This window comes from Neophocaena asiaeorientalis, unplaced genomic scaffold, assembly GCF_003031525.2.
Source record: "Neophocaena asiaeorientalis asiaeorientalis breed wild unplaced genomic scaffold, Neophocaena_asiaeorientalis_V1.1 scaffold78, whole genome shotgun sequence".
Classification (NCBI taxonomy): domain Eukaryota; kingdom Metazoa; phylum Chordata; class Mammalia; order Artiodactyla; family Phocoenidae; genus Neophocaena; species Neophocaena asiaeorientalis.
This window is the reverse complement of record NW_020175018.1, coordinates 14,865,758-14,878,244: the sequence shown is the minus strand read 5'-3', so window position 1 is coordinate 14,878,244 and position 12,487 is coordinate 14,865,758. Positions and strand designations below refer to the sequence as shown.

Genomic DNA, 12,487 nt, shown 5'->3' with positions numbered 1-12,487 from the left:
TGTGCAGGCGCACGTGGTTGCGCAACGTGGACGACTGGCTGAAGCGGCGGTTGCAGAAGCGGCACACGAAGGGCTTGTCCAGCGTGTGGATGCGCATGTGCGAGCGCAGGTTGCTGCGCGAGTTGAAGCCGCGGTGGCAGATGACGCAGCGCATGCGGCCCGAGGTGCCAGCCGCCGGGTCCGCCGGGTGGAAGTCCTCTGGCCGCGCGGGCGGGGCCCGGGGGGGTCAGGCGGGGAGGGGGAGAGAGAGAGCAGCCTCGTTAGAACCCGCGCGGCCGCGGCCTGGTCTCCCCGTACCCCTCCCCCACGTGCGCCCCTCCCAGGGCCCAACCGCCTCAGATCGTTGGGTGGCCACTGCGCAGATTGCTGGCGCTGGCAGAGGGGTGGTAGGGGCAGCAAGAGACCTGGCCTGGGATCAAATGGGAGCTGGACTCCAGACCATGCTACGAGATCTCAGGGACTTAGTGACTTAGCTTCGGGAAACCTCAACTTTCTCATCCGTGAAATGGGAAGCTACTACGACCTCACGGGGCTATGCACGACTACACGAGATGATCACAAAAAACTGACGTCTTTGAAGATTACTCTGTGTTGATCACTTTACCTGCCTGAGACCGGATATGGGGAAGTACCAGTTTTATAGGTAACCTTCCATCAATGGTAGCCACTGTTATAACTCCTCCTCTCCCCCCAAAACCTTTCATTTATTCATCCCACAAATATTCACTGAATGCCAACTATGTACCAGTGAACCGCACCTCACTTTTCTCATCCCTGAAATGGAAGTAATAATAGCATCACGCCCAAAAGGTTGCTGTAAGGATCAGAGAAATGGTTTGTGAAACATTCGCTGCAGAGCAAGCGCTGGATAAACAGTAGCTCCTGAGCCTCAGGTTCATCCTCTAAAAATAAGGATAACCAAATATCACAAGGGTTTTATGAGGACCCATGTGGGATGACACCTGTAGAAGGTTTAGCCCAATACTTGGCAGGAAATAGGTCTTGAGCAAATGGTCTCTACCGTGATACCAGCGCCCCAGCCCACCCCTCTGCAGCACACACACAGGCGCACCCTGCTCTGCCTTCATTCAACAGGTTTATACTGAGCACCTGTTCTGGGCCAGGCTCAGCACCAGGGACAGGGCAGGGAAATGTGGACTGTGAACGCCGGAAGGGAGCTTAGAGATCATCTCGCCCAACATCCTTCCTTTACAGGTGGGTAAACTGAGCCGTTTCCTAAGATTGCACAGCAGAACTGGGACTCAATCCAGTCTCCTACTGCCTGGCCCGTTGCTTCTCCACCACACGCAGCTGCTGCCTCCACCCAGTCTGCCCCCAGACAGTCTGTCTTGTCCAAAATCAGAACTGTCTTCCGTCTATGCCTGGACCATGGCAGCGGCTCCAGGGGCATTGGCCTCCTTGAACCAGTAAGTCCCATGTGCTTGATGGTGCTGGACGTGGAACCAGGGTCCCCAGAGGCCAGGAGCCTCCCTGCCAAACACACACACACACATACACACACACACACACACACACTCTCTCTCTCTCTCTCTCTCTCTCTCTCTCTCTCTCTCTCTCTCTCTCTCTCTCTCTCTCTGGCTTCCGTGGCTCCCTTGTCATTGTGGCCTCATGGGGACTACCTACCATGCTTGTTCTTTTTCTGCTCCTCCCCCAGCCCGGGCACACCAGGGATCCCCAGGAAGGTGTTGTGTGAGTTTCCATACCACACCAGCAGCTCCTGGTCTGGAGGGATCATCTGTAGGGAAGGAGGCAAAAGGAGATCAGGAATGCAGCAGCCCGGGGGCGGGGCGGGGGGGTTCCCTCACAGCCAGGAGGGGCTGTCCTGGTGCCCACCTTGGAGATGTGGCTACAGTCTCAGCCCCAAGAAAGGCACACTTGGGTCCCTTTCCTCCAAGCTATCCCCGGCAAGCTTCACAGACATGGAAGGCCTTGAGTTGCTCTGCCCCTCTGCCCCCCTCGGCCTGGACTTCTCGGTGTCTCTGTCCTGGCTCTGCTGCTGGGACCAGAGCTGTCTCCTGGCCACACAGGAGCTCCCAAACTGACAGTAATGGAACAGAAACCTTGCCGCAAGCAGAAGTAAAGGAAGAAGGAAAGCTAGAAAACTTTTCATTTCTCTCCGAGGGGAAGCAGAGTCAGCCAGCCCTCAGGTCTGTGGGGCTGAGCCAGACGTTCCCAAGGAGAGTGGCCTGCGGGGCACCCTGTGGTTCTCGGTTACACCCTGCCTGATGATGTTCTGGAAATATCTCTTATCCAGAGCAACCACGAGGCAGCGCCACGTCACATACCCTTCTCTCCCCATCACAGGGCTCTGCCTGACCCCCTGTTCGCAGCTAAAAAAGAAGCATTCAGTTCCGTGAACACCTCCACCTCCGGAAATACTGGGGCACACAGCCTTAAACAAGATCTGTTTGCCATGTCCTAGTCTATGGCAGAGAACTCCACAAATGGTGACAGGGCTCTGCTGCTCCCAGGGGAGGACTGCCCCAGGGACACGGTGCCCGCGGTCAGGAGGGAGGGCTTTGCAGTGACAATCCAGGGAGGCAGTGGAAGCCCTGCTCCTGAGGTGAGGCTGACCCCACCCTCTGGGACAGCCCAGGGGCCCGCCACACCTTTGGTGGAAGCCAGTTATTCCTCAAAGCAAAGAACCTTCAGGCTTCAGCCAGCTAGAGCAAATGAGAGAGGGGAAGGCCCATCGCCTCCCAAGGCCTGGACCCCGGAGGAGCTAGCTGTGGCACCCACCCTGGGGGTCACTCTCTGATCTGCCCAGAGAAAGGTGGATGCCGCCCCCCCACCCCGGGCAATGGCTGGATTGTTTTCCTGGTGGGTCTTCTTTTAGTTGAAGTACAAAAGATCACACAGGACTCCATCTAGGGCTGTCTGAAATCACACCAGAATAGGGCCCTTCTCCTTGGCCTCCACGGTCACAGAGAAAGTCCCCTTCCCTTCCCTTTTGTTCTGGCCTGAAGACCCCCAATCTGCTCGCCACACCTTCCTTCCTCTGGTCAGAGCCAGGAAGAGCCTCAGAGCATCACAGCCAGCCAGCCCTGCTGGACCCTGAAAGGAGAGGGAAGCAGAGACAGGAGGGGGTGGGAGAAGTGAAGCTCCAGGGGGCCTAGGCAACGTCCATCCTCCTAAGACTCAGCCAGGGGTCACTGTGCCCATTCCCAACAGACCCTACAGCCCATGGGGTGTCGCATCAAGCCTCAGGGACAGTGAGTGATGAAGAGCCGGGCAGAGGGTGCCACGCCAGCTCGGACTGACGGGGTTTAAATATGGAAAAACCAAATGCAGCCCCGGAACCCAAGGAAATTCAGGCAGTGCGTCAGAGAAAGCAGGCAGGTTAGAACCTGGCGCCACAGCAAGAGTCCTCGAGGCCCCTCTGGTCATTCATAGTCACGGCCGCTGTAAAGGAGGCCAGCGGGGGTCAGAGCTGGAGGCCCTGCTGGAGAAACGGTGGAGCTCAGAGAGTTTTGTGAGCCCCTTAGAAAAGAGGGAGATGGAGCTAAAATATTCAAGATAAATTCACCGTGAAGGAAGCTGCTGAGAGATGGTGCCGGTGGGCCCTCGGTCGCCAGGTCCCCGGGTGACCCTAGGCAAACGCTCTGTCTCTCTAAGCTTGTCTCCTCAAGTGAAGGGGGTGGAGAGCGTGATCCCTGAGGCTCCCCCAACTCTAAGACTCTGATTATGTCACCTCTGACATCGTCCCACCCCCTGGCTTCAATTCTCAGACGACACCAGATGTATATACATCACCGTTCTTCTAAAGCAACCAATCCCTTGTCCAACTGTCTGTACACGCCCCTTCCTTCCGGAGACCGTACTGCTGGGGTTCCTGGCTCAGGCCCTGGGCTCACACACGTCGGGGTCCACTTGGGCTCCCCACCTGCCGAGTGTGTCGCTTTGGGCAAGGTGCCTTCTGCCACCGGTCCTCAGTTTCCTCAACTGCAGAACAGGGACAGCCCCTTCTGTAGCCTCACAGGGCGCTTGTCCGGGCTCAACGGGGCCACGCACTTAAAGCTGTTTGTACTGTTTTCCGAGAGCTCATCAACCGCTCAGAGAGGCTGGCAGCCATCTCTGGGACATGGGGTCCTTCAGTGACCATCAAGAGCGCAGGCTGGGGACTTCCCTGGCGGTCCAGCGGTAAGGACCCAGCGCTTTCACTGCTGAGGGCCTGGGTTCAATCGCTGGTTGGGGAATTAAGATCCCACAAGCCGCGCGGCAAAAAAAGAAGCACAGGCTGGGCCCACATCCTCCCAGGACACCAGTGCCCCTCCGGTGCCACCTCTTCCCTGGCCCATCTGCCCGGGGGGGAGCACAGATGTGGGATGACAGGTTCAGCAAGTCGCCAGTGGGAGCTGCATCTCCACCCCCAGACATGCAGTCTGGGAATCAAATATCTAAGTCAACACCGGCCTTTTCATTTGAATTGACTAACAATTATTATTAAATATAAAACAGATATAACAGCAACAACAATCATGGTGGTGAATGAGAAGCCAGGAACGAATTCTGAATATTATTATTGAAAGTGGTGGTTGGGAATCCTATTTTTAAAAGAAGAGCTTTAATATTGACTGCTTCAATATAGGTTGAGTCATGTATTTACTAACACATTTTTCAAATGTACTAAAATTAATTTAACTAGTGCATTTAAAAAATTAAAACAGTGATACAGACACAAAGCAGTATATAAGGAAAAGTAACTCTCTCTCCCGCTCAGGGCACCCAGCCACTGTGGCCGGTTTTCTGCGCATCTTCCCTCAGAAGGGTTTGTCGTTTTGAGACCAGTTTTTTTTTTAATGCTGATTTAAGGTGCATGAGGAACAGCGTGATGGAGCGGAGTGACTTTCATTTTCTACAAGATGCAACTGATTTTTTAAGAATTAATGAGCACATATAATGTTTATACAAAAAAATATTTTTTAAAGAGAGAAAATCTATTAAAAAGAACCTACTAGAATTGAGAATGACACACATCCCCAGACAACAAGAAGCCTCCAGCTCTAAGGCAGAGCTGGGGAAGGCAGCCTCACCCGCACAGAGGCCGGGCACTGGAGTCTCTCTCTGCCCTTCAGAGCTCTGGGAAACCAGCAGCAGCTCCTGGCCTGGACCTCTGGCATCTGCTTGCTCCCGGACACCCCTCATGCAATGACCCCAGAGATGGAGACCAGGAGTGCCGGGGAGACCCACAGCCTCTTCCCTGAGATCTTAGTACCGTTGTCCAGAGGCTGCCAGGGTCCCATCAGCCAATCACCTAAGAGCAGAGAACGGCCACGGTGCCGTGCAGGCCTCCTCAGTAGCCCTGTTTCTTTATGGCCAACACTCTGGCCTGGCCCAGCCAGGGCTTTCCACGGGGGCTCGGAGAAGGAGAATCAGCTGCTCATCTACTTTTCTGGGGATCCGAGACTGGCTCAGGGTATACAATAAACACAGCAATTCCCAAAGAAATGAATCCTGTCCCATAAAATCCACATCATCAGGACACGGGGTGAGTATCAGCGCCTGACTCCTTGGTTGACAAATTATATAATCTCCCAGCCGGTGCCTCTTCACCTTCCCCGTTGGCCCAGAAGTTCTGTCCTGACCCATTTCTGAATTTTTATTATCAGTTGAAAACATCTGGGGCTTTTGGTTTGTTTTCCTAATACAAATTCATGTCACAGTATTGAACATGCTCCCAGGAGGCTCTGATGTCCTCCCCGTTCCCCGGTGGTACAGAAGCCCTTGTCTAGAAGGACCTCAGTGTCATCTGGACAAATATCAATTTCCATTGTACCACAGATGTCCCAACCCACCAATTAATAGAGTTCCAGCAAAGAGATATTGGCCAGGGAGGTCCCACGGCGTGGTGGCCAAGGGCTCCACCGTGGGGTCCCACAGGTCTGGATTCAAATCACAGCTCAACAATCTCCCAAGATCTCCCTGAACCTTAGTTTCAACGTCATTAAAACAGGGATAGTGATAGCACCAGACTGAGTGGATTCGATTTTTTCAAAGTTGCTAAGACCCTTAGCACGGTGCTGGTACGTGGTAACTGCTCCACAGACGGTAGCATCATTAATTATGCTTATTATTAAAAACCAAAGTGCCTAACTGCACCCACCGGTGAGTAAGATCAAAAGGAAAATGGTGCTTTGCCCTCATAGAGCTAAGAAAAAGAGAGATGGGGCTCTGAGGCTCCAGGGGAAAAAAAAAACCCAAAACAAACCTCAATTGCCTGGAATGAGAAGAAAAGCAGCTGGAAGACAAAGCCCACACTTCAGGGCACAGTCATTTGCCAAAACCTCGGGAGGGAAAAAGCCTGGGAATTCTCTTCCCAGTTCCAAAATGCAAAATTTTCATAGTTTATTCCTAAATCGTTTTCTTGTGTTGAGTTTTGGGGGTCAAAGTTCTTGCTTCCCTGGGGCAGCTGGTTTCTTTGCCGGTTTTGTTTTCTTGGGAGAAAAGGGTCCGTGTGTCCATTTTCAAACCAGCCCCCATCACCTGGAGAAAGACTTATTCATTCAACATTTAGTGCCCGTTTGCTATGTGCTGGGCACTTTCTAGAAATGTCATTTTAGGCACCTGAGGTTGAAGACAGCGAGGGGAGAGCCTGGGATAACATGTTGGTAGATCCGCCTAGGGATTCTGCACAGACTGGCCGGCCTGGAGACCCATCACCCTCGTCTCCGTTTGGACGGCTGTTAATTTTGTATTTGTGGGAAATTTTAGAGCAGCCGTAGTATATTCTGCTTACTGAATGAAGATGTTTCTTCTCACTTTTTTTTGGCAAGTAATGGGTTACTGTTATGAAATATACACACTGGTTCTGAGTGACGGAAAGATTAAGAAAACAGGTCACGGCACAGACCCTTCTTGGCTCACACACACGCACAGAACAAACAGCCCACGAATTCGAGAGGCGTCCAGGGAGTGGCCCGGAGCAGCAGAAATTCCTTCTGGACAAGCCCTGCTGCACGGTGCTCACACACACCTGGACACACAGCTGGTCCGGTAAGTGGCGTCTGACATTTTGACACATGGCTTTAAGAAAGTTGCCACCACGAAAAATGTACCTAACTTATTAAAAGTGAAGTGGGTGGTATTTTGTGTTTCCTTATTCGTCACTCCAGCACTCGGCTTGCTAACTCCGTAAAAGCATGAAGAGCTAAACCGGTGGGATCTACTTATCTTTTTTTTTTTTTTTTTTTTTTTTTTTTTTTTTTTTTTTTTTTTTTGTATCTACTTATCTTGATCATATACGGTAGATTTTCCCAACCCTCTTTTTTCAACTTAAATTCCTGATCAGATGTAGACGACTTTTAAAAAAATCTTATAGGGCTTCCCTGGTGGCGCAGTGGTTGAGAGTCCGCCTGCTAAAAAAAAAAAAATCTTATAATCTTAGATTCCTCCATGGAGACACACTTCAGCCACCTTGTCCTCCGACTCTGAATTTCTGTATAAACGTCTATTAATATTTCCTGACTCTGTTCAGCTCTCAGCCAGTGTGACCTGAACAGCAAGATGAGACTCAGGCCTCCGTATCTGACGCCGTGCGGAGTCCTTTTGCCAAAATCATATCAGCATCCTTACCATCTCTCCTGTGTGTAAGCACGTGTGTATGTGAGCGTGCGTGTGTCTGCGTGGAGGGATGGAATGATTGGGTGTCCCGCATCTCATCTGTTTCAGGGGGGCCGGGAAGCAGTGTGCAAATGTGAGGACGTGTGTGAGGTTGAGCGGGTAAAGAGGGGTGCTCTCTGCCAGGAGTGAGGTTCAGCCACACATGAGGCTGATCCTAGGATGTCTAATGGGAGGCCCTTGCTCCCATAGGGTGGCAGCCCAGCCAACAGTCTCAAGAAACACCTCTGTCCTCAGCCTGGGCCACCGTCAGTCCTATCCTCGCACTGTCCCACCTCACCTGAACCCCAGTCCAAGAACAGCTCACCTTTCTTTTTTTTTCTTTTGTGCCGCACAGCTTTCGGGATCTTAGTTCCCTGAGCAGGGATTGAACCCGGGCCCCGGCAGTGGAAGCACCGAGTCCTAACCACTGGACCGCCAGGGAAGTCCCAACCTTTCTTTACCCTTCTTGGTTCTCCTCGGGTCCAGCCCTTGGCTGGACCACACCAGGGCCCAGGCAAAGGCCATTCTGTTGTCACTCCTGGAAGGTTCCCAGGGGCCTGGTTATTGAGGGACAACTGTCCAGTGCCCCTCGGGGCCTTAGAAAGACATGGGGCTCTGAGTTACAGGAAGAAAACGGACTAAAGGAAAGGAGAGTCATTCTCTGGCCTGGGGCGGGGGGCTCCTTCAGAACACCCCCAAACTCAGCCAAGCCTAGCCGCACCCCAAGGGGCACCGTGCTTCTCCCTCCACAGAGGAGCAGAAGCGTGGGGTCCAGAGGACTATGGGGGGAAGAGCCCCACCACCCGTGCAGAGCGCTCGCCACCAACCTGTCACAGGGAAGCTGGGCTGCCTGCCCCCTCCTAGGCCCGGACGCTGAGCAAATGTCCTGCCAAGAGACAACGTGCAGGGAGGGTCCTAACAGCATGGCTGCCTCGGCTGCCACCGCCCGGCTACCACCACTCGGCTTGCTCTGTGCTATCATCGTCTCCCCAAACACTGTGAGCCTGTCTGCCTCTGCCCAAGCCTTTCCCCACTGGGGACACCTCCTTTTCCCATCCCGCCTGAACCTCTCCCTGCCCTGGGCCTGGCCAGCTCCTCTGACAGCCCCTCCCACCCACCACGGGATATGCTATTTAATCTCTCCCTTTCTCTCTCGTCGGAGAAGCTTCACCCAGCTCAGACATGAGTGTTAGCATCCCTCACAAATGCCCATGAAAGCCGCTGAGTCTGCCACTCATCAAGTGAGACCCAGCAAACTGTAGGTAATCACAGAATCCTCCCTTGTGGATTCAATACGTGAGCATTAAATACGGTAATGCACATACAGTGTCTAGGAAAAGCCTGACGCCACAAGTGATCAGGATGTGATAGCTGAGATTAGAGTCGCGTGTGGTCCACCCGTCACTGGTGACGGGCAACGCACAGCCAAAATGCTGCGGACACAACGCCCTCTCTCCCCCCCCAAATGCTTTCCCTGGGCCTCCTTCTGGTGTCTTTCCCTCTGTATTTCTATGGCTTCTCAACCCCAGCACCCCCTCAGCAGTTATCCGGGGACCCCAGTTGAGGTGCACATGCGATTCACGATGGCATAAAGTGGAAAGTTCTGTCCTTTCTGATCTACAGCAGAAAGCTTGCCCTGGAGGTCGTGCTCCCAGAGACAGGGGTGCATGGGCCTCCGTCCTCCAGCCTGGGCAGGGCCAGCTGGGCCAGCGCGTACGCCCCTCTCTCCACCTCAGCCCCCCGCCCCCGCCAGCTGCGCGCGCCGCCCCCACGTAGCAGCGCACACACTCACCTCAGCGGCTTTGTAGAAGATGCTGGTACCGATCTGGACCACCTCCAGGTTCTGCTCTTGTTCGTTACGTGCGCACTTGATGTAGGTCATCCAGCTTCGGTGGTCCTCCTGGCTGGCGTCGATGAAGTAGCGCACCGTGCCATCCTCGTTGAACACCTGCGCGCAGGTGAATCGGGGGCCAGGTGAGGCGGGGCTGTGTCCTGTGTGCCGCCCGTGGCTAGGGCTATAGGCCCCAGGCTGGGCACATCCACACGCGCTCTCTCTCTCTCCATCCTCACAACAGCCCCAGGAAGTGGACGCAGCTATTATTGTCTTGGTTTTCCAGCCGGTGAAAGGGAGGCTCAGAGCAGTTCAGTGCCCCGCCTGAGGCCAGCTGGCTAGAAGCGGCCAACAGGGAATCAGTCTCCAGGGCCCCACAGGCTCCTGCTGCCACGTCCTCCCCATCCCCAGATGCAAAGCATCTCCAAGAGATCACTGAGCACACAAAGTGATGTCCACTCCAGCTAGTTCTCCGAGGATGCAGAGGTGCTCCCCAAAGCCACGGAGAGCACTGGCCAGGACCTCAGCGGGGGACACAGAAGAGCCTAGAAAGGGAAGGCTGGCTCACTGTGTCACCCTGGCCTGGCCCAGGCCCCCTTTGTGGGAACTACCAAAAGTACTCAGAAACCAAACTGGACCCCAACTTCCTAACCCAGCAACAACTGGAGATGGGAACCACGGCCCAGGCCTCCAGAGGTGGGAGGAGGTGAGGTTAGGAGAGGCCTCATGGCCCTCTGCTCTCTTCCTTTGATCCTGTGACCAGGTGCAGGATTTGGCCCATTCACCTCCTTAATGGTCTGCCCGGTGGTGGGGAGCCATGGAGGAAGGAGGAGAAATGACATTAGGGAGAGGGTGCCTCAGCCTGGCCTCCTCAAGGTGAGACCCCCCAAGAGGAGGAAGTGCTCTGGGAGGGGCTTTGTCCCGGGGGGGCCGTCCCTGGCATCTGGCACCGCTGTGGGCGAGGAGGGTCAGAAGAGCCTGGATGGAAGGTCAGTTTCCTTCTATAAAATGGGAATAATAACTCATGGGGCTGCTGAGAACATCTGGTGGAATGCAGGCCCAGCACTCAGAAAGCCGACTCGGTGCCAGTTAATCGGTGTTCATTTCCAATGCCATTATTCTGCTTGGCTTGGGAAGCCCGACTGCCAAGGAGCACAGGCTCCCTTCTTCCTTCCATCCAGCCACCGTCACCCTAAGGCCAGGGTTGGCTTTGAGGGGCTTTCCTTGCTGCTTCTGGAGTGAGGGAAATAATGCAGGTGGCTGGGCGGTGGCTCCCAGGAGTGGCTTGCCAGCTCTCCGTGGGACCCTGGGCAAAGGACATGGCCTCTCTGGGTCTCCGTGCCCTCCTCTAAGAAGCGGACCTAACAACGGACATGATCCCTAGGGCCGGCCAGAGGAGAGCGCCTTCGCCTCGCGATTTGGGGAGGAACCTCCAGGCATCAGGCGGTAGGATCCGGCCTCAGGGAGTGTCAAGGCCTGGCCCAAGGCGCCCGCAGCTTCCAGCGAGGGCGGATGTAGCGGCCAGACGCCAGGGCCCCACCCGCAGCCCGCGCGTACCTCCCACATGAGGTTGTTGTTCTTGCAGATGTCCACGTGCTCCGGGGCGATGACGCGGCCGGTGAAGGGGCCCATCTCTGTGCCCGCCTTGATCCACGTCTTGGAGAAGATGCCGAGGCCCTCGCCGGGGATGGAGCTCTGTGCGATGATCACCTCGGCCGGCAGCACCAGGCTGGACAGCTTCTGAACCTCTGTGGCCGCCGGGCATGGGGACTGGGTCAGAGCCTGAGGCTGGGGAGGCCCGGCTCTTCCCCGGGGGTGGAGGCTCAGCGACCCGAGTCTCCTCTGATTGCAACCCGGGGACCCTCCGAAAGCAAGAGGTGCTTTGGGACTCATTTCGAGGAGAGCTTTTTGTTTGTTTGTTTGCATTTGTTTTTGTTTTTAGTCTCTCCACGAATTCTCAAAGCATCCACAACCTCCCCTGCCCTCCACCCCGGCAAAGTTTAAGAACTACTGAGCCGACCGCAGTGCGCGGCTTTACCAATGGGTAAACTGAGGCCCGCTCCCACGAGGGGGTGACGGCCCAGCCAAGACTCTTTCGTCCTGTCTGGTTCTGGGCCGATCGTGCGTCGCACGGCGCTCACTGCGCGTCGCGGCACCGAGCACAGGGCACTGTCGGAGGACCCAGGACGCGGTCAGGGCTTCTGACTCCTTTCGCGGTGCGGGGTGGGGCAGGCCTCGCGCCCGGGGCGGGCTGGCAGCGCCCGGAAGGGAAGTCTAGTTTCGAGGCGGCGGAAGCTCAAAAGAAACGCGGGCGACGGCGGGCCGTGTCTCGCGCTCTCTGGGTGACCCCGGGGGCGCGCCTGGGTCCCTCGCTGCCGCCAGGATCCGGGGTGCCAGGAAGGGCAGTGCCCGGATCGAGGCGAGCCGCGCAGTCGCCTCTCTGGGCGGACAAGAGCCGGGGCGGCCCGCAACCTCCGGGGGTCCCCCCGCCTGGTCGCGCAGCCGGAGTGGGAGCGGCGAGGCGCACAGGGGCGGCCTCCGTGTCTTACAAGGTCCCCCTCTAAGCTACCTGGGAAAATACGCGGCCAGCGGGCCAGCTGAAAGGGGGGGTTAAACGGTGTCCATTGCGGCGCGGCCGGCAATTTGTCACGCTGTTAAAGTGACCGCATTCATTCGGCTCCATTCGAAAGAAATCGCTAATTCGAAATTCATTAGCCTACAGAATGCTGTAGCAGTAAATTGTAGCTCAGTGCGGAGGGGACTTGTTTAAAAGGGGCCGAGGAATTCCCCTTACAAAGAGGGGGGATTAGATGGTTGACATAGCGTGAATGGAAGTGGAATTAGTCTGCACGGTAAATTAAGAGAGGAACAGAACTCGTAAAGGGGGAGAAGGGGGCGACGCGCAGAGATGCCAGCGCCGGGGAAAGATATTGTTTGCGGGTTGATGAATGAGGAGTAAGAACTTGAGACATCTTAAAGAAAAGAAACTTTTCTTACTCTCTCTTTCTCTCCGTCGCTCTCTCCGCGGCTTTCTCT

At 55.2% G+C, this 12,487-nt stretch overlaps 1 protein-coding gene across 1 annotated transcript in view; it reads right to left on the bottom strand.

The window, feature by feature from the left end:
- PRDM12 (PR/SET domain 12) overlaps positions 1-12,487 on the bottom strand; it is a 13,270-nt gene that overhangs the window by 83 nt on the left and 700 nt on the right. Inside the window, exons 2-5 of the mRNA XM_024762220.1 lie at positions 11,009-11,199; positions 9,413-9,568; positions 1,645-1,756; positions 6-198 (exon numbers count right to left, since the gene is read on the bottom strand). Of these exons, the coding sequence (XP_024617988.1) occupies positions 6-198; positions 1,645-1,756; positions 9,413-9,568; positions 11,009-11,199 (652 nt within the window). The remainder of the gene's footprint in view (positions 1-5; positions 199-1,644; positions 1,757-9,412; positions 9,569-11,008; positions 11,200-12,487) is intronic.